The 27,350-nt window shown below is 39.7% G+C and overlaps 2 protein-coding genes across 3 annotated transcripts; one reads left to right on the top strand and one right to left on the bottom strand.

Moving 5' to 3' along the window:
• Positions 1-893: 893 nt before the first annotated feature.
• TMA16 (translation machinery associated 16 homolog) lies at positions 894-18,374 on the bottom strand. 2 transcript variants are annotated; one of them, XM_045831266.1, is made up of 7 exons: positions 18,251-18,374; positions 12,277-12,389; positions 7,705-7,742; positions 6,420-6,504; positions 4,843-4,991; positions 3,474-3,516; positions 894-1,275 (listed from the first exon to the last, which is right to left on the bottom strand). In XM_045831266.1, the coding sequence occupies exons 1-7, from the start codon at positions 18,251-18,253 to the stop codon at positions 1,095-1,097; spliced, it is 612 nt and encodes a 203-aa protein (XP_045687222.1). In that variant the 5' UTR covers positions 18,254-18,374; the 3' UTR covers positions 894-1,094. The 2 variants fall into 2 exon arrangements, with proteins under 2 accessions (XP_045687222.1, XP_045687220.1); XM_045831264.1 differs by having other exon boundaries at positions 18,185-18,364.
• A 3,437-nt stretch (positions 18,375-21,811) lies between these two features.
• TKTL2 (transketolase like 2) lies at positions 21,812-23,689 on the top strand. The gene has a single exon (XM_045831674.1). It carries the CDS (start codon positions 21,812-21,814, stop codon positions 23,687-23,689), a length of 1,878 nt encoding a protein of 625 aa, XP_045687630.1.
• The last annotated feature ends 3,661 nt before the right edge of the window (positions 23,690-27,350 follow it).

Below are 27,350 nucleotides of genomic sequence, written 5' to 3'. Positions count from 1 at the left end.
CATTTATGATATTCACACTTTTTGGAATACTGAGTTGTTGTAGGTGTCATTTAACCTATCTCTAAGAAGAAAAAAAACCACACAACTGAAAAAATTGATTCTTTAATCTTTAGGTCTGTTGCCACAAATAAAACCTACCACTTTTCACAATGAGAAAGCGGAAAATAATACACAAACAGAAGAGCTACCCCTTTAACAAAAGACAGCCAATGAAGTGTGGGAGATCGACAAAACAAGTAACAGTCTCTGCATTTTTTTACCACTTAACTCTGACTCATACAATAAATAAAAATAATGTACAATCCATCAGTACATGATTTCCACATCCAATTTTCCCTGTTTTATAAGAAAACAGGCTTCAAGTTTAAGAGGGAGATTAGTGAAACGTTAGTACCAGGGGCATTTCTGCTATCATCGCTACTTCCGTGCCCACAGACCCTTTCTGAGACCAGGCTGCTGTCCTCGCCCCGAAATGGGCGATTGTGCGATCCTAGACAGACATGAGGAAAACATTAAACCATTTTTTCTCCTTATTTATACTGCTCTTTCCAGCCCAACATTTAGGTAAAACAGATCTTAAAAATCACTGTTTTATTTCACTGTATCTATTTTAGCAATTTATTTTTAAATGTTTTTTAGATTCAATTTCCCCAATTTTCAGAGAATCTTATTTTTAAATCTTTTTTTAAATGATTTCATTTATTTATTTTTAGAGACAGAGGAAAGGAGGGAGAAAGAAAGAAAGGGAGAGAAACACCAATGTGTGGTTGCCTCTCACACACCCCTACTGGGGACCTGGCCCGCAACCCAGCCATGCGCCCTGACTGGGCATCGAACAGGTGAGCATTTGGTTCTCAGGACGGTGTTCAATCCACTGAGCCACACCAGCCGGGGCTATTTTAGCAATTTAATGTAAATAAAAAAATAATTCATTTTTAAATAAAAATCATAACATTTTAAACTGCAAGTGGGATTCTCATCATGTAAAAGAAGCTAAATAGCAAATCCTTGTGTCTAGGCAATTATTTGCTATAATCAATTCAAGTGTAGCTTGAGGCTCTCCAGTATTTATTTTCAAGTCAAGTGAAGAACAATCAGGCCACCGCAGTCATTTCTTCATCTGAGTCACTTGGTTCATCATTTAGTTCCAAGTCCCCTAAATCTTCGTCAACAGCTGTGCTAGTTTCCTTCTTGAGTTTTTTGGGAACAGCATCATTAACACATATTTTTCTCATTTTAATGTTTGGCAATTTCTTCAGATCAAAATCCCATTCCCTACAAAAAAGAAAGAGTATACAGGGTTGGCAGGGTGTGAGGTGGCGAAACAGGAAAAAGTCAATATTCAAAACTCTGAAAGTAGCAGAAAACTTTTAAAAAATTTATAGCAGATTCAAATACACCGCAAAGAAACAATATAAATGCATTGGAGAGGATCCCCACATCAAAATTCCCAAAGCAACACAGGCACCCATCACACAGAAGTTACAAGGAGGCTCTGCTCCACTCGCCTCCTCTCCCTGAACCTGAGCACTTCTGTCGGGCAGGCTCCGTGGCACGGAGAGTCTCACCAATAAGAACCATATTACACCTGGCAAATCTTCAAAATGCACAGCCAGAAAGGTTTTCCTTCTAGACACAGTAGTCAATCACAGGTGAATTTCAGTAATCAAGCAACTTGCATGGTTATAGTAGAAAACTTAGTTTTTCAACCTCAGAGTTTACTGTGACTACCCTGTGATCATTTACTTTCGGAGCAAGGTGAAGACTGCTTTGAGAACTAAACTCTAGCAATACCTATGAATACTCTATGCTGAATTCTTCTCTCTCTTCTGGTTTTCTTCAGGAGAGGTAGAACATAGTTATTTTAGGAAAAAAGACCACACATAAATGTAGTTAATTACTGTTTCAGGCAAAAAATAATTAAGGTATAAAAAGAATCTTAAGCTCCATGTATCTAAATTATAAATACATATTCATGAGCATAAAAGTACACTACTTCTAAGCCCCGGCTGGCGTAGCTCAGTGGATTGAGCTCGGGCTGCAAACCAAAGTGTTGCAGGTTCGATTCCCAGTCAGGGCACATACCTAGGTTGCAGGCCACGGCCCCCAGCAACCGCACATTGATGTTTCTCTCTCTCCTCTCTCTTTCTCCCTCCCTTCCCTCTCTAAAAAAATAAATAAAATCTTTTAAAAAAATACTAAATTAGTAATTAAAGATCTAAATAGATATTTGGATATAAAAAAAGTAAACTACTTAAATATGATTGGTGAATTTTATTAGAATCAATATTTTACAAGTATTAAATACAAAATATTTTTCTATGAATTCATAAGTATAAAATATAAAATGAGCTTAAAGGTGTCAAAGAATATGAGACTTAATTTATCTAATTTCAATGAACAAAACTTCAGATCCATCAACAAGGTCTAGTCACAACAAAAATATTTAATGAAAATCAGTTTGTAAAAACAAAAAAAAAGCCACCCTGGCTGGTGAGACTAGTGGACTGAGCCCCAGCTGCCCAACCCATGAACGGAGAGGCCAGGGCACATGCCTGGGCTGCGGGCAGGCCCCCAGTTGGGGGCAAGGCAACTAATCGATCGATCGATGTGTTTCTCACATTGATGTTTCCCTCTCCCTCTCTCCCTCCCATCTACTCTCACTAAAAGTAAATAAATAAAATCTTAAAAAAAAATAACAAAAAAGCCATGTTTGAAAAAAAGAAATCCTACTCAGTGGTCTCTCTGGTCAAAAAAGAGTATTAGTAGCCCTAGCCAGTGTGGGTCAGTTGGCTGGAGCATCGTCCTGCAGACCCACAGGCTGTGGACTGATTCCTGGTGAAGGCACATACCTAGGTTGAAGGTTTGGTCCCCTGGTGGGGCGCATGCGAGGCAACCAACTGATGTTTCTCTCCCTCATTGATGTTTCTCTCCTTCTCACTCCCTTCTTTCCCCCCTCTCTCTAAAATCGATAAACATGTCCTCCTGTGAGGATTTAAAAAAATAAAATAAAAAAGAGTACTATTAGAGAGACCACTGGACCACCTGGCTCTGGATGGTACAGCCCTTCTGCTGGTATCACTTTCCTTTAACCAACTTCTGCAAAGGAGGGTGCTGCAAAATAGTCTGGGATTGACGCTGAGCCATCAGACTGGTTGCTAGTATTTCTTTTTAAAACATAAGCACTGGGGGAGGAATAGTGAGATCAGGTTCTTTTAACTACTATAGTAAAGTATTTTAAAATATTTTGAAAAGGAAATAAAAGCCTCACGTCACTATCATTTCAGTGTATATCTGGTGTTTCAAATAAACACAACTTAGGGAAATTCTACTTTGATAAAAGAGAAAAGGTTAAAAAAATAAAAACGCTGATTTTCTGTCAAGTCTGATGTCTAGATTCAAAAGAAGAAATTTTATGTCTCATGTATTTTACATATTGCTGCTTCAAGGAACAATAAAAGTAACAGACTCACCTAAAAGTTTTCAGATTACCTGCATTTACAATATCTGGAATCTCTGGGAAAGAAAATAATTTATATCCATTAGGCAATGTTTTCTAAAGTACATTTCACAGTTTCCTCTTTTTTTATCTCAAGTGCAACAAATAATAATTGACAGCAAGGACACCCAAAGTAAAACAACTTCAAAGCACTATTATAATGCTATATGAAAGTCTTGCAAGTATAAAGAGCTTAGTTTAGGAAGGTGATTTAAGCAGAACACTATTAAGTTCCAACACAGAATCTGTCAAAACAAACCTACAGTAGTCCCCCATCTGCAATTTCACTTTCCGAAGTTTCAGTCATCCGAGATTAACCCCAGTTCGAAATTATGAAATGGAAAGTTACAGAAATGATTCATAAGTTTTAATTTGCAAACCATTCTGAGTAGCTTGATGAAATCTCTCAATGCCCCACTCCGTCCCGCCTGGGACAGGAACCATCCCTGTGTTCAGTGTATCGACCTACCTGTCTGTCGGCCACTTAGTAGCTGCCTCAGTTGTCTGAACTACTGTTGTGGTATCGCAGTGTTGGTTCAAGTACGCTGTACTTCACTGAATAACATCCCCAACATACAAGTCGTGATGCTGACAATTCAGGCAGGCCAAACAGAAGCCAAAAGGGCCTCCTTTACAGGAAAAGGGGAGCACAGTACATCTAGCAGATAATATTGCCAGACCATCTGATTTTTAAAGATAAGCCAGAAATCTACATTTGTCATGTGAAATCACCAGATTTTAAAATGTTGACAATTAATAAGCCAATCAAATACCATTTTTAGGCAGTATGTAGGCTTGGGACAAATCATGTCCATGTTTGCAGGCTTTGAGAGCCTTAAGTACCTTCTCCTTTAAAGTGCTTCCCTTCAGACAGTGCCGGTAAACTAGCAACACACTGGTCTTAAAGAATTGTAAGAAGTGTTGTAATGCCAAGAATGAATATTGGATTTGTATAGTTTGTCAAGAATGGCTGCAATAGGGTAGCTTGGTTCTACAAGAACGACAAAGACGAGAAGGACGCAGCACCTTCTAAAGAAACTTAGATGTGGTTGGAGATGGGAACGTAGGGACTCTGGAACAAAGCACACAGGTATGTCCCAGAGGCGAGAGGAAAAGGTTACTCTCACAGGAGAAAGACATGATGTCACTGTCACAACTGACAGTTTGGGGGACAGTTAGGGGAAAAAAGAATGAATTAAGCTGATTCCACATACTCACAAAAGAAAGGAAATCAAAGGAAGATAGTCAAACTAAACGAAATGAAATAATAAACCTTTGAAACAAACCACAAATCTGACACTGCTATGCACTTGGGAAAGAAAAGCAAACCTCAGAGAACACACCGAGGCCGTATCCTTCGTACTGCTGCCGCTCGCGCTCCATCGTCTGTCTGATGACTGTCTCCCGGGAACAGTGCCGTCTCCCCTGCCTGCCTCTGATGCTGTTATGTAACTCAATCTGCTCCAGCTCACTGCTGAATCGATTTAAGTACCTGAAAAATAAGAAAGGATCTGAGTGACCAAGTCTGTGTATTTGGCTTATGTTATTTTTATTTAAAGTTTAGCCCCCAGCTTTCGCCTATCCTTTATGTGTGTGTGTGTGTAACATATTTTATTGATTATGCTATTACAGTTGTCCCACTTTCCCCCTTCACTCCCCTCCACCCTGTATACCCTCTCCCACCCACATTCCCCCCCTTTAGTTCATGTCCATGTGTCATAAGTTCTTTAGCTTCTACATTTCCCATACTATTCTTGCCCTCCCCCTGTCTATTTTCTACCTACCATCTATGCTACTGATTCTCTGTACCTTTTCCCCCTCTCTCCTCCTCCCACTTCCCCGTTGCTAACCTTTGCCTATCCTTTAAATGTTTATACTCCTCTGAGTTCAAGTCCTCAGACCTCACACCTCCCTGGATAACCACCATTCTCAAAGTTTTAGCAACCCAATCACTAACTGCTATCGAAGCACCCGTTAGACTCCATATGCGCATTCAACCACTCCCGAACACCTCCACTTGGGAGTCCCGCAGAGGCTTCACACGTCACAACTGCACTGGTCCTGACCCCGCCCCTCCCCATCGCCCACCGAACCTGCTCCACCTTCTCTCTCTCAGGAAACAGTAAGACCATTCATCCCACTGCCCAGTTAAAGTGCCCTCCTTCACGCCCCTCCTCCCTGTTACGACACATCTAGGTTTTCACCAAAGATGGAGACTTCTACTTTCTTATCATCTCCAGAATCCTGCATGTCTCTTCACCACACTGCTACTGACCAAGCAGAGGCCACACTGTCTACTGCCTGGAGTATTTCATCAGCCTCTCAAGGTCTCCTGGCCCTGTTCATGTCCTGTCAGGCCATGATCCTCACTCTCACTACTGTGACTTTTCTAAATTTTAAATACGACCATCCCAGGTGCGTGCTGTAAAAGCCTCCCATGGCTCTGAATGTCCTTTGGTCAAGTCCAAACTCTTACAATGATAACTGAGGTCTTTCATGAGCTGATCGTTCCCCACCAGCCCTGTCACAATTCCCTCCTTGAACCTGTTACTTCAGGCATCTCAGCTGTCTGGCAGGTTCACTATGCATGGCCTTCTCACCTCGGGACCTTTTATATCCTCCTGGTCTCTGCCTAGAGGCTCTTCAAACGATTTAGCTCAATCTGCTGACCCTACCCTTCGGGGTCACTGTAGATGGTATTTCCCCGGGAAGCCTCCACTGGTCCAAGGGATAACTACCACTGTGAAGCACAGAAAGACCACAACCCGCTGAAGTGAAGAGGCTGGGGCATAATCCAAAGTCTTTCTGACGACAAAGCCCATTTGCTCTTCTATAAATCAAGATGAGCACTGCCTCTTGCAGAACCAAATTGAACAATTCCTTTCTCTGACCCTTTGCTCGTAACATGCGCAGTGTTTACCTTTCAATTAATTCACAAGCATCTTTCTTTGAATATCCTCCTTTTTTGGGATCAAGATGATTTTGAAACCACTGCAGTTTTTCACCTGTAACAATCAGTACCAAGATAAACATCACAGTTATCATTTAAGCAAAGAGGTATTCATTATAATTTTCAACATCAACGTGTTCATAACAGTATCAAAATTTATTTCAGTGCTAAATATAAGCCTTGCGTGGGCTCAAAGCTAATTAAACCAGTCTTTAAGAAATTAAATTGTCACATTTTAATTCTGGGAAGAGACAGTCATGAACAGAATGCTTTTCTGTATACCTTTCTTACCCAATAAACAAACACACAATAAAATTTTTAAAAAGACTACTTTAACAGAACATGAAGTTTTAAGTATTTAAAAAGCAAAGGACAGAACCTATCTAAAACAATAAAATGAAAACAATAGATTGATGGAAATGGTATTTGCTGAACATTTAATGCGCAGCAAGCACTAAGTCAAGAGCTCCATAATACTATGGTTTTAGTACTATTATTATTCCTACTTACACATGAGAAAGGTTAAATAAACTGTTCAGGGCCTCCAAGTCAGTAAATATATTAAACATATAAGATGCTAATTCTTATGGGTAAATCAGACCATCAGGGTCACTTACAGTGAGATTTCTCAAAATTAGGGATGAAGAAATGGCCCTACCCCAGATACTGATAACCCACTTAGAAATACTATTCCATTACCTGATGATGTATTAGATAAAGGTTCAAATACCTTTAATTTCGGAAATAAAGCCTAATATTCACTATTTTGAAGTTTCAGGCTTATCAGCAAAAATTTCTAACAATGAGTTTACACTCCCGGCCCCTCTCCCAGAGACTGTGACACTGAGATACAGAATGAGCATTTTGGAAACATTACATATGAACTCCTACTCCCAAAATACTCAGGCCATAATTCTAATGGTTAGGGAGTTAATATTAAACTTCGGCTATAAAAAGACACTTAGACAGATCTATAGATAGACTGGCAGGCAGGCAGGCAGGCAGAGACAGGTATGGAGACAGGTAGTTAGGCAGGTGATCACAAACCAAATAATTCCTGAAAAACTGAGCCAGATATTGACAACACTATTCTAAGGGTTTAATGATTGATTTTATTTTGTTTTATTTTAATCAAGTCTGGTAAAGAAAATTCACTTAGAGATATTATTTCACTAGGAAAGTCAGAAGAAAAATAAGTATAGGGCAGAATTTCACTGTACTCTAGCCAAAATGTGAAATAAGTAAATCCACTTACCAATAAGATTGAGACGCAATGCTTTTTCATTCTTCAACCTTGGAAGAAAAGGTACATGTGTTAGACAATTTCCAAAGCACATTTTTAAAATCTGTCAAAAAGACAAAAAACTGCCTAAAAAAACCCCTTAATTCAAAGATCATTCTTTCATAAATATGAAATTAATTTAACTGACATAGAAACACTGAACATTATTATGCTTCTTTTTTAAATCCCTGGAACAAATTGTTAGTGAGTTTTCTTAGCTCAATGACTCAAGGACACCTATAGTACAATCAGTTTTAAAAACACAAATGGGAGCTTGACTGGATTATGAATGTTCAGGTGGGTTTTGTAACGTGCAGAATACTTGGCACAAAAGAGTAATGAATACCTTCCAGAAGACTTGAGTGCTGCCACCAAGACCGAAATACATTCCTGTTGTCTTTTAAACTTCAACAAGAACAAAACAGAATATTCACTCTTCATAAATTTGGAAAGAATCATAACAGCCCTGGCTGGTGCGGCTCAGTGGTTGAGTGCCAACCTGCAAACCAAAGGGTCGCCGGTTCAGATTCCCAGTCAGGGCCCATGCCTGGGTTGCAGGCCCCCAGTTGGGGGGCACATGAGAGGCAACCACATATTGATGTTTCTCTCCCTCTCTTTGTCCCTCTCTATAAAAATAAATACATAAAATCTTAAAAAAAGAATTATAATGAAGAAAAATAACTCATCTATTCTCAGAAAAGTCTAGAAAATACATGCCTCCTTTTGCTGATATTCTGAATACTAATTCATTCAGAAAAGACCTTTGGGTAGCTAGTGTTTGCCACACTATCTGCCACTCACTAGGGTTACACTGTCCCTGCCCCCCAAAAAACAGACCAGATTTACTCTCCTACTTTAAGCCATTAGAAAACTGGAAAATAAAATGAAGCCTCTTTTATAAAAATTTCTTTAGCCACAGAATGAAAGAAAATATATTCAAAATATACAAACAGTTCTTCCTACCTAATGAGACAAAAAACCCAATACATAAAAGCACAAAAGATTTTAACAGATTTTTTTCCATCAAATCAAAGGCACACATATGACCAATAAACACACAAAAAGATACTTAACATTGTTAGCCATCAAGAGTACTAAGTGTGCAAATTAAAACCATAGTGAAATACTACTATACTGGCTAAATTAAAAAAAAAAAAAATGATGCCCTGGCTGGTATGACTCAGTGGACTGAGTGCCAGTCGGTGAACCAGAAGGTTGCAGGTTCAATTCTTGGTCAGGGCACATGCCTGGGTTGTGGACCAGGTCTCCAGCTGGGGGGTTGTGAGAGGCAACTGATCAATCTCACACATGTTTCTTTACCTCTTTCTCCTTCTGTTCCCCTCTCTAGAAATAAAAATCTTTAAAAAAATGGACAATGTTATCATCATAAGTCAGTCATAGTGCAGGAGAGTATCCCCCATCGGCCAAGTGAAAGGCGGAGGTGGGGGGGGGGGGAGTGGTGGTTCTTCCACTGAGCATGCGAAAAGCTAGCAAGATCACTGTGTAGAAAAAAAGCCCCTCCCCTTCGGTACCAGATTGAGGATGGGACTAGGGAAGGCAGGCACATGTGCCATAGAAGTCAAAATGGAGCAGGGGTAGGTACTGGACCAAAGAGGCCTGTCAGTCTAATGTGGGGAAAGAAGGGGTTGGTTGGGAGGTGAACCCACCCAAATTGTGCACAAGTTTGGGAAGGTGACTGGTCATTTTGAGAAAGTACTTACTCCATCCCAAGCCCAAGCTAATGTAGTCCCAGGGGAACAAAGAGCTCTTGCTTATGACCTGCACTCACACAGTGCTCTTGCCTGTCCTCTCTACGGCCACGTGGTCCATGGCTTTGGGGAGGGAGCTTCTCGCTCTCTCTTGCCCACCTGGTGATGCACTCTCTCTCAGGAGCACACGAGCTAGTGGTCCTAGCAGCTGCAAGGCCCATGGCCACATGGCCTCCGCATGCAGGTTCCAGGAGGGAGCTTGACATGCACAGCAGCCGGGGACAAACAAAGCTACCTGCATGGGGCTGTGGCCACTTGGCAGTCACCTGCTGCTCCAAATGGAGCAGGAACTTTGGACACTAGCTTTATCTTGGTCTTGTGAGGGAGATGGGCTTGGTGATAGAAGTCACCCATTTTCCCAGATCCCGCAGCACCTGAATAAAACTTCTTTCCTTTTGCACCAGCATCTGCCCCACAAGTTTGGCTTTTGCATTGACAGGGAGCTGAACCTCCATTTTTGTTTGGCTGACAAACACAATAATACAATGTGTTTGAGAGGATATGGAGCAAATGTAACACATACACTGGTGGTTAAAATCTAAAACGGTACGATCACTTTGGATAAGGCAATTTCTTACATACTTAAGCATTACATCTATCATGTGACAAACAATTCTTATAAACTTAATTTCTTACATTCTTAAACATAGATCTACCATATGACCCAGAGATTCCAGTTCTAGGAACTAAAATAAAAATGAAAATATATGTCCACACATATTGTACATGAATGCTAATGACAGCTTTATTTATAATAGTAGGGGCTGGCAATTTTTTTTCTCAAATGCCCAGGTGGTAAGATGGTAGGCGTTGTAGGCGATGTGGCCAGTCTCCATGGCAACGACTCATCTCTGCCAGTGTAGCCTGAAAGCAGCCACAGACAATACAAAAGGAATGGGCATAACTACCTCCCCACAAAACTTTGTTTAAAATAAAAATGAGGTCTGGGCCCTTAGTTTGCAGACCTCAGTAACAGCCCAAAACTCAAAACCATCCAAATGACCATCAACTTGTGAATAAACAAAATGCATATTCATACAATGGAACACTATTTGGTAATAAAAGAAAAAGACAACTAATATGTGAAACAACATGGATAAATTTCACAAACATTCTAAGTGGAAAAAGCTGGCACAAAATATTACATACGGTATGAATTCATTTACATGAAACATTAGGAAACACAAATCTCATCTATCAAAATGAAGAGCTGGGGGTGAAGGAGGCGGGTTGTCCGGGAAGAAGCACAGGGAATGTTTTGGGAGGAAGAAAGTGCATTATATAGTAATCCCTGGGGGTTACACCAGGGTACTGTCAAAACCCCAAATCTATACATTTAAAACATATCTATTTTATTGTATGTTATTTAACCTCAGTTAATTTTTTTAAAGATTTTATTTATTTATTTTTAAAGAGGGAAGGGAGGGAGAGAGCGAGCGAGAAACATCAATGTGTGGTTGCTAGGGGCTGTGGCCTGCAACCCAGGTATGTGCCCTGACTGGGAACTGAACTTGCGATGCTTTGGTTCGAAGCCCGTGCTCAATCCACTGAGCTACGCCAGCCAGGGCCAAAGTTAATTTTTAAAAAATAAAGAATACTTCATAACAAGGTAGAGAATGGCTTTGAGAATTCATTCTTTTCCATAAAACCTGGAGGGAAGACTCCAGTTAGAAGTCAAGTTGAAAGAATTCAATGAGGGCCTAAACTAGAAAGGTATGAGCTGGGATAAAGAAAAGTAAAGAAATATGAGATTACTTCTCAAAAGTAGTTGTTTCCTGGATTCTTACCCCCTTCCTTAATTTTTCATACTAAGTCATTTTCATTCGGTACTGAGAACTCCTTACTACATACCCTGTAGGACAAGATATAACAGCACATAGCAACAAAACGCTGAGATCCTAAAATAGCTCTAAATTCATGATATAGCCATTTGCTGCATGATGCTGAGAGATCCTAAAATAGCTCTAAATTCATGATATAGCCATTTGCTGCATGATGCTAAGAGATCCTAAAATAAAGCTAAAATCATGATATAGCCATTTGCTGCCTATAAATTGAATTTTGCTTGAAATGTGCTAGTCTTCAAACCAGTTTCTTTGAATGTGAACAGAAGCAGTATTTCATATAGTTCTAAATCAGAGCACTCAAGCACTGAATGTGAAGAACATGTCGGAACACTTCCTCTGTTGCCAGCCGCTCCTGCAGCATCTTTCAGTGATCAGAGGCCATCAATAAGAGCCCATCTGATCAACCCAGCAGGTCTGGCTTTGTAGGCTCCACCATGGGTCAAAGGCACTGTTCCCTAACAGACATCCTCTCAGACTCTGGTCCCCTCTCTTTCTGCCTAAAAGAAACCTTGGGAAGTGATACGAAGAAGCCTGGGTTCTGTGGAAAAGTCGAGAGGCCAGACACTCCAAGCTGCCTGGCTACCTGTGTTCCTTTTAGAAAACCAAATGTCTTTGGCAGGCAGATAGTTAACAGAAGGTGGCAGTCTCCACAGTGGCCCCCACTGATCCCTGCCTCTTCATATTCAAGTCCTCACTCTCCATCTCATAATCCTTCTTAGTTTTTCTTCTCTGCACTCATCACAGCCTGTTTAAATTGATGTGTCTGTTTTAGGTAAGCTCTATAAGAGCTGAATTCCGGTTTACTGTTTTACCTTCAGTGCACAGAACACACTTAATGTATTTATTAAAGAAAGGAGTACTGTTGAAGGAGAAATGTGTAAAATTGGCTTTTCACCAACACATAATAGAAATAACAAAAAGACACTTACTTTTCCTTTTTTTCCTGTTTGTGGGCCTCCCTCGTAATTTGAGCTGCTTTTCTACTATACGGATGGACGACTTTTTTTTCCTGTCCTCCACTTTTTCCCTTTAGTGCTTTAGGCTAAAATGTAGGAAAACATATAATATATGTAAGTCAGATATTTGTGACTTCTGTCAACAATTTTTCTTCAGAAACAAATGTTAGAAATAGTAACATAACAGAAATACTTGGAGCCAGAAACACTACACCAGGAATCAGGAGATAAGCCAGACCTGGCAAATAATTCAAACCATCTTTGTTTCCATGGTCATAAAAGAAATGACATATTCAGAAATATTCTCCATGAGGTAAAAAAATATAAAGAAAGGAACATAAAGGGTTGAAAAAGCAGTTCTTAAACAGCTCCATCTTCAGAGCAGGTACAAAAAATGCAGATAATGAGGGGGCTGGCAATTGAAAGTTTGCATCACAGTTAAGAAAATTAAGGGGGGCAGAAAGAACAGAGGACGTACTGGGAGCTGGATCGGGGAAGCTGTACATGGAACAGAGTGGGCAGTGAATCCAACAGAATCAAAGCTGGGCTCATAGGAAAACAGGAAAGAGGAAATAATAGAAGCCTTCTCAAAATTAGCACACCCAAAAGGAAACAAATGATTTTTCCTATTCAAGCCTTATGCCAGTTAACTAAGTCGTCATTCGTCCAGTTCTCTAAGCTACACATTTCAGTATAAGTCTTTAACCCTACATACTCTATATCTTATCACACCTATTATTATTTAGGAATTGGGTCTGGCTTCCTATAATAAAAAACCCAAATTTTAATAGCTTAACCCAGACAAAATTAAGTTCTCTCATGGAAAAAGTAGGAGCTGGAGGCTCCACTCCATAAAGCCCTCAGAAACCCAGGCTCCTTCCACCCCGCCATCTACTATCTTCAGGCTATAACCTCCTGTATACACAGATAAGCCAAGATAGCTTGATGCCAAGTCTAAACTCCAGCCAGTGAGAAGTAGAAAAGGAAATCAAAAGGTATACATCCGCCTTTCCTTTAGGAGCAAGATCTGGGAAGTCACAGAATCTTCTGACCAAAATTTACTCAGAGTTGTATGAGGGAGAAATGTAAATGTAAATTTCTTTACATTTCTCAGAAAAAAATAAATAAATTACTATAGAAGAAAGAGTCTATAAGGGGACAGCTAGCAGTCTCTAATATACCTAATACTCAAAAAGGTTAAGAATTCTAGAATCTTTTCTTCAAAATATTATCATTGCCTTAATTCAGCCTCATGACCTTTCATGACCAGGGTGGCCTGGAGGTGCTCCCTGCCGGTCCTTTCTTCACAGAGGTCACAGAGCTCGTGTTTTCCACGACACTCACTCTACTAGCTTGTAGCTAGGTCCAAGTCCTTAGCGTGGAAAACAACGTACCCTCAACCTACCTCTCCTGTACTACATCTTCCTTCAAAATCTCCATCTGTCCATTCCTACCGAACTGCTCACCAGTTCCAGAATACACCTTGCTGTTTTTTAACTTCTTGAGACTGTACTATTTACCTCTGCCCACAAAATCCTTTTCTTTGCTTATCTTTAATAAGACACAGCTGCAAGTCAATTCCTTTGTAAAATTAAAAGGACCACCAAATCCTTACTCACACACGTATCCATTCCTTCAACAGATAAATATTCCACAAAGATTTTCTGCTCCCTTACTGATAAACCTGGCCAGAGAAGATAGCTCCAAGTCTGAAACTCAGATGCCACTGTAAGTTGGTTACAGGAATAAGGGAATTCAGAGTAAAACCATCATAAAGCAGTACATGCATTCATTTGTGTGTCTCTCTGCTCATGTAGAGTCAAGGGGCAGGGAAGAGGAAGGTGTGACAAGAATTTTTTGTGCATGGTTTACCTAGCAAACACAAATCAAGTAAAACCTTTCAGAACTCATGGGCGGCTGCCTCTAAGATGGCCCCCAGTGAACCCCACCTCCTGATATTCATGCCCATATCTAATCCGGGTCTCCCTCCCACAGTGAAGACCTAGTGACTCGCTTTTATTAAACAGCATTTGGCAAAAACAATGAGATTTCAACCCTGAGCTTAGGTTTTGAAAGGACACTGGCTTCTCTCTTGGCTACTGTCTCTTGACTCGCTCTGACGGAAACCAGCTGTCATGCAGTGAACTGCCCTATAGAGCGGTCTATGTGACAGCCACCTCGAGGCTCCAAGTAAATGGCCAGTGAAGAAGTGGGCCCTCAGTCCCAAAGCCCATGAGATGCTGAATGTACCAAGAATCATGTGAGTGAGCTGCGAAGTGGATCTTCCCCAAGCTGTGCCTTGGGGTTAAATCACAGCCTCAGATTATACTTTCATTGCAACCTTGTAAAAAACATAGAGGCCAAAACCTGGTAAACCATTCCTCAACTTTAACCCACAGAAACTGTGCAATAATAAATGCTATTGTTTTAAGCCACTAAATGTTGCGATAGTCTTGTTACACAAAGAGATAGACTAATGCAAGACCAAAAAATAAAACAAAACTAAAGCCAAGTATGCTCTTTGAAAAGATAGCTTTGTTTCACATCCTAACAAATAAAATAAGTCACAAAAACCTCAAAAAAAATGCTCTCTGAAGCTGCTAAAACTTAACTGAAGTTAGAGATATATAACACTCTGTTCAGGTGTATAAAAAAATTCCTTTAAAGATTTAAAACTTTCTTTAGAACAAGAAGTACTTTGATACCCATAGACTATGAAATATCCTCATAGTTTTAGAAGAAGTCAAAGAACCTCTGAGACTCAGTATAAAGAAGATACAAAGAAAATGAACTTGTAATCTGACCCAACTGTAGTTTATAATTCCTTATAATAACTTATTCATAAAAAGGTTGCCTCAAGGCAGAATATATATATATATATATATATATATATAGCACAGAAAATGTACAATAAAACACTAAATTTCAGAACATTTTCCTATTTATCAGAATATCACAATAAAAAACTCCAACAAAATGCTTCAACAAGGGAAACTGAAGTAAACCCTATCAATAAAATGTTAATCTATTAAACAGCCTATTCAAACTAAATATCTTAACTAAAAACCAATTAATCTCTATTATTCAGGGGTTCTCCAAATTTATTTTGTACAGCATCTGATGATTCATGAATAGTATGGAACATAAAGTGGGGATGAATTTAAGGTATATTTTCTATGGAAGACTAACATTTTATGCTTTAAAAAGTATGAAATTTAACTTTCAAAGATACAGCAAAAATATAATTTCTTTTCATATGTATAACTAATAGACTGTTTTTTTGAATAGCTATAACTACTTTGAAAAGTTTCTGGCACCACAGAAATATTCTAGTCAGAAAACCTGTTTTGAAAGTTTCTCTCTCTTATAATCGTCAGTGATTATTTCAGAAAATTTATTCTAAACTATTCTTTGAATTCAGAATTGCGAGTTACAAAAGAAATGACATCGTTTACTCAAAGATATATAGCAACAGGTATTTCAGGGGTGATATGCTTCAAATATTCCTCTTAAAATGAAAAAATAAAAAACAGGGTGTAAAATGTTGGTTGTAAGGGTAAGGGGGGGATAGATGAAGGGGAGAGAATGGATGAACCGGAAGTCAATGGATACAAACTTCTCGTTATAAGATGAGTAAGTTCTGGGGATCTAGGGTACAGCATGGTGACTACAGTTAAAAATATTGTATTATAGACTTCAAAGTTACAAAAAGAGTAGATCTTAGAAGTTTTTACAACAGGGGTAAAAGGTAACTGTGAAGGAGATTGTTACCAAAGCTGATTGTGGCAGTAATTTCACAATACATTTCTATATGTATGACACATCATCACATTGTATAATTTAAACCGACACAATGTTATGTCAATTGTATCTCAATACAGCTGGAAAGAAAAAAAAAACAAGTATAAGCTCACATTTATAGGTGTGAACCCAAAAGCACACAATTCTTGTCATTAAAGAATGTGTAGGAAGTCAATTGTAATTAATGCCCACAGTAATCAAGGGAGGACGATAGCATACTTTTTAATGGTTTATAATCTAGCCAGGTAAATAAACACATTTAAACTCTATAATAACGAGCTTATATAAAAAGGAGTATACCTGTGAATGCCTAGTAGCCTAGTACACACCAAACTTAAAAGCACTAAAACCTTTTTTAAATGCAGAATAAAAAGTATTGGGTGGGATGAATTAGTTTGAAACGAGTCTTCAAGTCAGTTCAATTTTGATATAAGGAAAAGATATGAATTTGTGAAGCTCTAGGAAAGATTCACAATAAACAAAAAATAAATGAACAAGAAACAAAAATAGACAACTACAAGCTGTAATGTCACTATTGATGACATTCACTGAAGTTAATTTAGTGATACCACTAAAGTTAATCAACACAACTAACATTTACTAACTAGTGGGCATAGGGATAATTGGTTTGCATTTAATTTTCACGGTAATCCTCTAGGCATTATGGTTACCCTGAGGGAATAGGCAGGACAACAAAGAGGGATTAAGTAATTTCACCAAGATCACAATGTAGTAAAGATACAGGTGCCAGGCCCAGTCCTCTGGTATGCCATAGCCCACATTCTGAACTGTACTGAAATAAGTTTAGAGTAACTAATGTAAGAGTCTAGATGGAAACCCCCCAGTTACAAGGTGGGTTCAAATTCAAGAGAGGACATAGCAGAGACAGGGAAAATATATCAGTAAAATGAAAGGGCAGAAAATGTGCCAATGATAAAAGATTTACATGCCACTCTTTTGACTCTTACAAGGCAAGACGCTCCTACCATGCAGTCTGAAAAAAGTGAAGTTCTGGTAGTCAAGGTCGGCAGTCCAGTGCCAATTAACCCCTGAATCGCTCACACACCAACACATTATTAATGTTTTTATGTTCCACTTTGAAGAGGAAAGGCTATAAAAAAATTATGAGGAACTGGAAGTAGGACAAATATAGTGATAAACAAAAACTGAATTTACACAAAGGTGTATGTACGCAATCTAATGAAAAAGACTACATAGACACGAGAGGCAAAAACAGTCACACAAGTAGAAAGAAAAAGGACCAGAGAAAGAGGAAAAAAAGACGGTGCTGCCAGAGTATCCTTTTTGTTTTTATTAAAAACTAGTTGAAAAAGGGATATTTATAAAACATGTTCCTATTCAAAAATTATTCTCAAAAACACAACAGGTGAAAAGTAAGAAACAACAAATAGTTTTGCAACGCAAACTTAAGTAGCAACCATAAAGAAAAGCAAGGTAATTATAAATACATTATTCGGACCTGTTTACCTCTGTGGGGGTTCCTGATGGTTATAGTGTCAAGATGGGGAACACAGAGGCTTTGAAAAGCTATGTTGATTTATTTCCTAAACTGGATAATGGATAAACAAGCGTTCCTTATACCGCTAATCTTTATACTTAAGTGTATTATATAAGCACTCACGTCTCAGTTTTTAATAAAAACAAAGAAAGTTTCAGTGCCTTAGCAGCAAAGGGAGGCGTGAAGGCAAGACTACGGGCGAGAGTGGGTCACTAGAAAGCGGTGAAAGGACGCCAAGAAAGCGGCGACAGAGCCCACGCAGTCTAGGCGGGAAGAGAGGGGGCACGGGAGTAAACAAGGAACGTGTTTACGAATTTTGCCGAATAGCGAGAAAATGTATCTGTACGGATCTCCCCCGGAGAGGGCAATGACTGGGAAGTTAAGCACGAGGCGAGAAATAGCAAGGAGCCGGCGAACAGCGAGAACTCAAAAAAGTTATGGTCTGGAAGCCAGCCAGGGACCCTCCTCCCGGATGCCTCGCCCCGCACCCCCAACCCCTGCGTGCCACACCCCATGTAATCACTTCGCGTCCTCCTTTCTCCCGGCTTCCCAAAACCGCACCCTTTCTCCCCCATCGGGAGCCTTCTCGGGAACCAAACAGGTTCTAAGAAGGAGGAGGAGGCCCACCATAGTGACGTCCTCGCGGCCTCGGGAGGCCTCTGCACTCCACACCTGGGAAACTTCACCTACAGCAGAACCTGCAGCTGACAGTAGGCCTCCAGCAGAAACACGTGGGGCCGCAGAAAGCTGGGCGGACCCGACCGGAAAAGGAGGGGCGAGTACGTTTCTCTAAAATGTCCCGGGAAACCGAGACCTGGTCAATTTCGTCCGTGTTGGATTTTTAGCTCGTCCCAGCGAGCAACCTCCTCCTTGCATCCCCGCGGAGCGCGCTGCTTGGGAGCTCGGGGCTGGAGGGTGAACTTGGCCCCGCGTGGACTGCGAGAGGGAGGTTTGAGCCGGTACCACCGGCGCCTGCCGCTACAGGCCCGTGCTGTCCCAGGCGGATCAAGGGCAAGAGACTAGGTGCACAGCTCCAAGCCGGACTAGACTCTCCTCTTCGGGGCACCTGCCTAGCAGAGGCTGCCTGCTCCCGGGAGGACTGCTCACGAACAGCAAAAGGAATCCCCCAAGGCCTCTTCTTCAAGCCAACCCCCTGCCCCCCAATAAACTACTGTAGATAGTTTGGAGATATCTTTAGAGATATTTTCCTGTGCTTTAACAAATACACAAAGATGTGTGTGTTTGTGTATAATGGTTAAGTATTTGTTAATATTGGGTGATACAATAGGAATACATGTTAATTTCCAGAGTAACCGTTAAAAGGATATATGTAACCTTGGACAGGATACAAACAAGTAGAGAAAAATCAATAAATAATAATTTAAAAACTCATTCAAAGCAAGGAGACAAAGAGAAAAAAGAAACAAGACTGGGTAACTAGAAAACAAAAATGGTAGATTTAAATCCATATAGCAATAATTGTGGACTAAGTGCCCTAATTAAAATATTAACACGTCATATTGGATTTAAAACATGTGACTATGTCCTGTTTGTGAGATATCTATAAGTAAACAAAATTTTAAAATCAAAGATGGAAGAGGTATGCTAAGCAAATACTAATGAATAGAGTGTTAGTATAAATATATTAATGTTAAACAAAGTAGACTAAGGAAATATGGTAGATAGATTAATTCATAATGATAAAAAGTGTCTATTTTAAATATATTGGTAATATAGCTTCACATATATAATGGAAAACGTAACATTTCAAAAAGTAGGAAAACCAACTGCTTGAGTGGGGGATTACATTTTTAGTAAAAAACTGATAAGAGGACTGATCCCTCCAGTCCTCTTATACATATCTGACATTCATACACTCATGGTACCTCTCTAGTCCAGTATGCACTTGAGTTTACCAATCCCACTTTGAGATAGATAAACCGAAAGTAGTAAATGAATAGTTCCTTCCTATTTGCAGAAATCTTTCAATTGTCTTCCAAAATGACCTAAAAGGTATAATTTTTCCAAGACAACTATATGTTTGGCATGCTTACTTAAAGACATTTGGCTGGCCTTTTGTCAGTGACAGCCTTTTCTAATAGGGGAAGTAGAATGTTGCATCATGTCTTTGATTTATTTGACTAAATTGTTTTCACAGCCACATTAGGTAATTTTGCATTATCCAATTATGCATACTATATACTTACATGGTTATTTTCTATTGTATATTTGTAAATATATTCTAAAATATTATAATGCTTCAAAGAAATATTAATAACTTTTATATAATTTTCTGGGTTTCCCTTTAAATATATAAAAACACTTTAAAATATTTTACATATAACTTACAAAATATTATTTTTTAGAGTATAAAATCCAGTTTCATAGAATGACAGAAGGGAATTCATACCACTATCTAGGGTATTAAATGTACAAGACCACAGTTTTTTCTTAATAAAGCTGACCTTTAGTAATGTTAGAAACTTTCAGTTTAATACTTTGGGAAACAGTTGTGCAAACTTTAAATGACTTGAAGAATTTGGGAACTTGAAATGTTAAGCTGTTGCTATTTCTCCCATCTTTTTTTCATGTGAACACTTCCTCAGAGATCATTTTTAAATTATCATTTTACCAATCATTTGGATATTAGAACTCTTCTTAGCCAGGATTAACTGCTTTCCAGTCAGCTGCTAGTAGTTTGCTCTTATGATGCTGTGATTTTTTTCTCTAATTCCCATCTTTACTCCTAGTCCAACTCTAGTTTGTCTTTAGTTTGTTTTCCTTTGTCTAAAAAAATAAGCAAACATTAATTTGCAAAAGGAATTGGAAGTAATGAATACAAGATGACCTCTTAAGGATTTTTCTTAATCCAACATTCTTTCAACAAGTATCAAAATCTTGTTAGTGTCATACCATTATGAGTTATTTTAATATGTACCCTTAAAATGAAAATGACAAAACTAGTTTAAATATCAAATAATATTTAAATTTTTTTCTGAGATCTAATGTAGCAAAATACCCTGAGTGAATTGTTTACAACCTGATTAAGTACTGAAATTGTCTGAGGAGCTTTTGAAATTGCGATGCCCAGGCACATTTTGATTGGCTAACTTGATTGGCTTGGAGGGTATCCGGGATATGAGACTTTTAAAAACTGGCTAGATAACTCTAAAGTACAACCAATGTTAAGAACCATCTATAGATGACTCTCCATTCTTAACTTTTGACTACACATTAAAATTAATGCATGCATTTTAAAATTATAGCTTCCCAGACTGTACTTCCAGAGATTCAGTTTCATTTTTTTTTTCTGGGTTGAAACCCAGTTTTGTTTTTGTTTGGTTGGATTTATTATTTTTTTGTTTCTTTTTCCATAGTTATGATTTTAATATGAAATCAATGATAAGAATTATTACTCAAGAATCAAGATATTCATTGCGGGTTTTCTTTTGTTTTATTTTTGATGACAAGCTATAACCCTTGCCAGCTAGAAGAGTTCAGTGGCACAAATTAATTTTATAAGTAAAGTAAATTAATTTTGTCTTAAAAAGTCATTATTTGTAGTAACAGTAATACTATTTTAGAGTATACTAGGGAAATTGCAGTTCTAGATACTCTGCATTGAATGTTTTTGTTTTTGATCTTGTAGTTTTTGGTCCAATGTGTCAGCGTATTTTTGTCTGTAAGTCAGAATTTTCCATTGATCTGAGAAAGTCTGTTGACAATGTTGCCACGTCAGATTTGAAGTGGCTTTCAGTAATTTCCACTAGTGCTCTGCTGAAAAGGGGGATGTCGCCGGTATAGTGTGAATGCATGTAAAAGAAGCACAACCTCACCAATGGTGCCTGTAAGATATGGATATAAAAATGCCCCCCCTTTTGAATTTATAATGCTGCCCATGCAAGTAACAAAGTTAATATTTAAAATCCATTCAGTTGGACTGCAAAGGAGATGGTCAGGTGCAGAAGAAGAGGTGGAGTCACACGGTGCACCCGAAGTCTGACAATAGGCCCAGTCGGGTGACAAGTCCTGCGGCACAGTCGCCCCTAGCGCCGCCTGCTGGTGGCTGAGCTCCTAACGTCGAGGGGGTGGGGCGGGGGGGGGCATCACGTGACGGGATGGAATGGAACAGGTGCGGTTGGTGCAGGCAACGTCCGCTCCACGGGAGTAGCAGAGAGTGTGGCCCTCATGGCTGACGACGCCAAGCCCGACGCGGACACCCTGCAGGTGCTGCGGGACCTGGCCAACCGCCTGCGGATCCACTCCATCAGGGCCACGAGTGCCTGCAGCTCCGGCCACCCCACGTCGTGCTGCAGCGCGGCCGAGATCCTGGCCGTGCTCTTCTTCCACACGATGCGGTACAAGCCCGCAGACCCCGAGCACCCGGACAACGACAGGTTCGTGCTCTCCAAGGGCCACGCGGCCCCCCTCCTCTATGCGGCCTGGGCGGAGGTGGGCGACGTCAGCGAGTCGGAGCTGCTGAACTTGAGGAAAATTGACTGTGACTTGGAGGGACACCCCACCCCGAGACTGCCCTTCGTGGACGTGGCCACCGGCTCGCTCGGGCAGGGGCTGGGCGCCGCGTGCGGCATGGCCTACACCGGCAAGCGCTTGGACAAGGCCAGCTACCGCGCGTTCTGCCTCCTGGGCGACGGCGAGGCCTCGGAAGGCTCTGTCTGGGAGGCACTGGCCTTCGCGTCCCACCACGGCCTGGACAACCTGGTGGCCGTCTTCGACGTGAACCGTTTGGGACAAAGCGGCCCCGCGCCCCTGGGGCACTGCACGGACATCTACCGGCAGCGCTGCGAAGCCTTCGGGTGGAATACTTACGTGGTGGATGGCCACGACGTGGAGGCGTTGTGCCACGCGTTCTGGCAGGCCGCTCAGGTGAAGAACAAGCCCACGGCCGTTGTTGCGAAGACCTTCAAGGGCCGGGGCATTCCCAAGGTCGAAGATGCAGAAAACTGGCATGGAAAGCCCATGCCGAAAGAAAGAGCGGACGCGATCATCAGATTAATTGAGAGTCAGATACAGACCAACAAGAATCTCATACCGAAACCCCCCGTTGAAGACTCACCTCAAATCAGCATCAAGAACATAAGAATGACCTCTCTGATTGATTATAAGGTGGGCGACGAAATAGCTACTCAGAAAGCATATGGTTTGGCTGTGGCTAAATTGGGCCACGCAAATAAAAGGGTTATTGTCCTGGATGGTGACACAAAGGATTTCACCTTTTCTGAGATATTTAAGAAAGAACACCCTGAGCGTTTTATCGAGTGTTTTATGGCTGAGCAAAACATGGTAAGTGTGGCACTGGGCTGTGCCACACGTGGTCGAACGATTCCTTTTGTTAGTACCTTTGCTGCCTTTTTGACTCGAGCATTTGATCAGATCCGGATGGGAGCCATCTCTCAAACCAATATCAATCTTATTGGTGCCCACTGCGGGGTATCCATTGGTGAAGATGAACCCTCCCAGATGGCCCTAGAGGATCTAGCCATGTTCCGAAGCATTCCCAACTGCACTGTTTTCTATCCAAGCGATGCTGTCTCGACAGAGCATGCTGTTTATCTAGCTGCCAATAACAAGGGGATGTGCTTCATTAGGACAAGCCCAACAGAAACTGCAGTGATTTATACCCCACAAGAAAATTTTGAGATTGGACAGGCTAAGGTAGTCCGCCACAGTGTCAATGACAAAGTCACCATTATTGGAGCCGGACTTACTCTTCATGAAGCCTTAGCAGCTGCTGCTGATCTTTCTGAACAAGATATTTCTATCCGTGTCATTGACCCATTTACCATTAAACCCCTGGATGCTGCCACCATCATCGCCAATGCGAAAGCTACAGGAGGTCGGGTTATCACAGTGGAGGATCACTACCGAGAAGGTGGCATTGGAGAAGCTGTATGTGCAGCGGTCTCTGAGGAGCCTGACATCTTCGTCCATCAGCTGGCAGTGTCAGGAATCCCTCGAAGTGGGAAACCTAGGGAATTGCTTGATGTGTTTGGAATCAGTGCCAGACACATCATAGCAGCTGTGAAATATACTTTAATGAATTAAAATAGCTATGTTCTTTCAAAGTCAATCTCTTGGCTTTGGTCTTAAAACACCGTTATCTATCTCTATAAAACATTCATGGCCGATGTTACAAAATTACTTATATTGTACTTTTTAAAAAAAGCATTTAACATCCTTCTGTAGTCCTAATTCAGAAATTAAAGGGTTAACACCTTCTGTTAAACTGTGACTATGTACATAAATGCTCTCATTTTTGAATCACTGAAGTAGGTTATAACATTATAAGTAGCAAAATAGCAAACAAAACATCTTCACTGAATATGAAGTTTTCTAAGACTGTAAATGACTGAGCTGGGAATCAATATAGAAGTAATAGTTTCTTAAATGCGTGTAATTTCCTTGTAAGAAAATAAAAACAGTTGCTATAGGATCATTGTACAAATTTGGAAAAGAATACCTCACTTATCTTACACACACAGAGAAATCCAATTGTATTTGGTAGCATGAGATCTGTAACTGGATCTTCAATATAGTCATTCCTATCCAGTAACAAATACTATATATATATATCCACAATTGGAGTGCTATTGCATAACAAGTTTTCGACCTTATTTTTCAAACATCAGAGGTAATATTGATTCAGACACAAGATAAAATAGATAAAATGCTAGCACAAAACTCATAATTTGAGTGTGCATACTGGGAAAGGGCTTCAGCTTTTATAGCTTGTAACATGTATGCAGGGTTCAAAATGATCTGTTTGCAGCAAACATGCATAATTACACATTTAATAATGATAGTAAATCAGGGTTTTTTATGACTAATGGAATCTCAGAGACCACCAAAAATATTTTTTGTAGGAAGGTGGGGAAGCCCTTAAGAATCCTGTAAGCTTCTGGCCCATAAGGTGTCAACCACAGGCTATTAGCTCCAGAGAGAAGAAATAGGAGGTAAGATTTCTTATCTTGTGTCTACAATTCTTCTAGTAAGATGGAATCAATCCTGTTTTGTTATATTATCTAGCCTTAAATCCCTCAAGAGTTTCTTCTGATGAACAGAAGTGCCCACTTTAAGTAGTCCTGTTTATCCTTGTTTTCTCTCTCTAGTGAGCACTTTTTGTGACGTGTTTAAAAAATCTTAGCCTTCCCCAAGGTTATTAAAGATATTCCCTTGTGTTTCCTTCTGCAGACTTTATACTTTTATCTTTCACATACAGTTCTACCGTTCATCTGGAATTATTATGTGTAGTATGAGGTTGGGGGAGTCAGTATAGTTTTTGACACAGTTGTGTATAGCACCCTTCAAAAAATCCTTTCCCTCACTACACTGGAGTGCTAGCTTTCTCATAAATCAGATAACCGTAAATGTATGGATTTGTTTCCCATTGGCCTATTTGTTTATTTTTGTGCTCATGCTACACTGTCTTATTTATCACTGCTTTTTCATAAGTCCTAATATTTAGTATTTTAAGTCTTTCATTTCCTCCACTTTTTGTTTTTAAGATTGCTTTGCCTATTCTTGGTCCTTTGAATTTTCATATAAATTTTGCAAATAGGCTGTCAGTTTCAACAAATATTCCATTGTATCTTGATGCAATAACATATGGATTAATATTCCCTTTTAATATTCTTACAGAGATCTCATTAAGGTAATTTTAGAAAGTTAAATTTGACAATCTCTAAACTGAGGTAGATGTAGCCCCTGCAGGGGGGTGGGGGTGTTGGGTGCCCCTTGGGGAGGGAGCAGGATTTTCAAAGTTTTATCTAGGCATGGGATATTTTTAAGGCAATTTGTTTTCAGACCTTTAAACTCATATTTTTATTCCTAAAATTGACCTGCCTGAGGAAACCCCTCTGATTTTTCTCCCAATATCCTCGTTCATAACTGCCCCTCCTCTACTTTTCAGAGCAAAGCCACAGTTTTCACCCGTTCTTACTGTTGTCATTCAGTGCTAGTGTGAAGTCTCCGGAATGCCAAGCAAAGGAGCAGCTCAAAGTATTGATTCTGGCAAAGCCTCCTTTAATGAAGTAACCAGGAACCAGCAGTAAATCATGTGTCTTTGTTTGCCTTTCTGCTGATTTTGGTAAAGGTAAAGCCTGGAGTTAGAAGGTTGCTTCAACCCTTATGGTTATGTTCTGAATACAAGGTATATTACATTTTTGAGTGGTGGCAATGATGACATGTTTGTTTAGCAAGTTTGTTTCCTCCTATCCCTCCACTGCTGTCAAAACAGTGTTGCTTAGGGGCTCAGGAGAGCAAAGCAAAGAACATAGTAAGAAATTCTGAAGATGGCAGCACTTTCTTTCATCCAGTCTACAAGTCCCGACAAGTCTCCGTGCCTTATCCATCTAGGAGTTTTAGAAATGGAATAGTCAGGATTTGGGAAAAGCATTTTCAGTCTCCTCATTCGGGAAAAAAGTAAAGACTCTTCACTGACTGGTGGCTATAGCATGAAATTATACTTTGTGTGATTCTAAGGCAAAAAAGTTAAAAGTTCCATGTTTATTTCTGATAGATTTTTTTGTATTATTTGCTTAGATTCACAGGAGACATGTTTTTCTTGACTGGTGCAAAGATTCCTGGGTGATGGCACAGCCAGGTGGGCTGTAAGTGCAATGATAGTGTTAGCGAGATAGTGTAAGCGAGATAGCCATCACTTACACTATCTCATTTGGTATAAGACTCAAGCTTCTTGTCCCATGGTAGACCATGGTCCCTTAGGACCATGGACCTAAGAAAGACCATTCTGTGCCTTTTTTAATCTTTGATATTCCTCATTATCTCTGATGGTGCATATTGCGTCCATGTACTTACTAGATTTAGATTAACCTAATTCAGCTTGTCATGGTTTCTCCAGTGTAAGTAGTGCATTTAAGAGATGATTATTAATATACCCAGTGTAAACATTACATTTACTTTTCATCCCAAATCTTCTATTATTTTATGTACATTTCCACAAATTAGATAAAAATTGTTCTTGGTAGGAAAGCATCTTAATGCAGGTACAAGGCAAATGCCCCCCTGTTGCAATCTAGGGCAGCCTAAGGCATGGGTCCTGAAGAACTCACTTCATTTAGTCAGAGTTCATTTATCCCTTTTGGATTTGATGTGCCATTCTAATTCCATCAGATACACTAAAAAATGCTTTAGCATTTTGTTTTAAGAGGCAACTATAATAACATAACAGAAGTTATATACTTAAAATAATAATTAAAAATTAGATGTAACTTTAATTTGGGGGTAGTATGTGAGTAGCAAATGTCAAGACCACTGCTTTAGTCCATGGCTGCCTGTTGGTAGCAGGTAGACATGCTGGTGGAGGGATGGATCCAGGCCACAAAGGGGCTTCTATTCCAGTACGAGATTGGAATATGTCTGAAATTTATTTTTTACAAAGATTAACTGAACTGTTTTCAGGTCCCAGGCTAATGCAATCAAGATAACTCTGTAGCAAAAAAGAGCAGCTTAAAAATTTTAGTTTAATTTTTTAAAAAGGCTGTCTTCTGATTCATCAATGTTAAGTGTAAAACAAACTTATATTTTATTCCATTTGAGTTTGCTTTTTCTGAACTTAAATAGGTTTGCTGATCAGATAGGCTAACTTTACTTTTGCATAATGTTTATGATTATGAAAAATGAAAATGTATTCAACTTAATTGAATTATTATTCTCATAAGCTCTGTTTCAAGACTAATCACGTTTC

This window comes from Phyllostomus hastatus, unplaced genomic scaffold, assembly GCF_019186645.2.
Source record: "Phyllostomus hastatus isolate PE091 unplaced genomic scaffold, TTU_PhHast_1.1 phas_contig_159, whole genome shotgun sequence".
Lineage (NCBI taxonomy): Eukaryota > Metazoa > Chordata > Mammalia > Chiroptera > Phyllostomidae > Phyllostomus > Phyllostomus hastatus.
The sequence above is the reverse complement of the archived record's forward strand: the minus strand, read 5'-3'. Positions and strand labels throughout refer to the sequence as shown.

Bases quoted from the DNA above. Each gene is read 5' to 3' on its own strand.
- TMA16 (XM_045831264.1), bottom strand. From the start codon at position 18,253: ATGGTGGGCCTCCTCCTCCTTCTTAGAACCTGTTTGGTTCCCGAGAAG. The intron at 12,390-18,184 runs GTGCGGTTTTGG...CCTACATTTTAG, and splicing joins CTCCCGATGGGGGAGAAAGG to CCTAAAGCACTAAAGGGAAA. The intron at 3,517-4,842 runs GTGTGTTCTCTG...TTTCTTTCCCAG, and splicing joins GTACGAAGGATACGGCCTCG to AGATTCCAGATATTGTAAAT.
- TKTL2 (XM_045831674.1), top strand. From the start codon at position 21,812: ATGGCTGACGACGCCAAGCCCGACGCGGACACCCTGCAGGTGCTGCGG.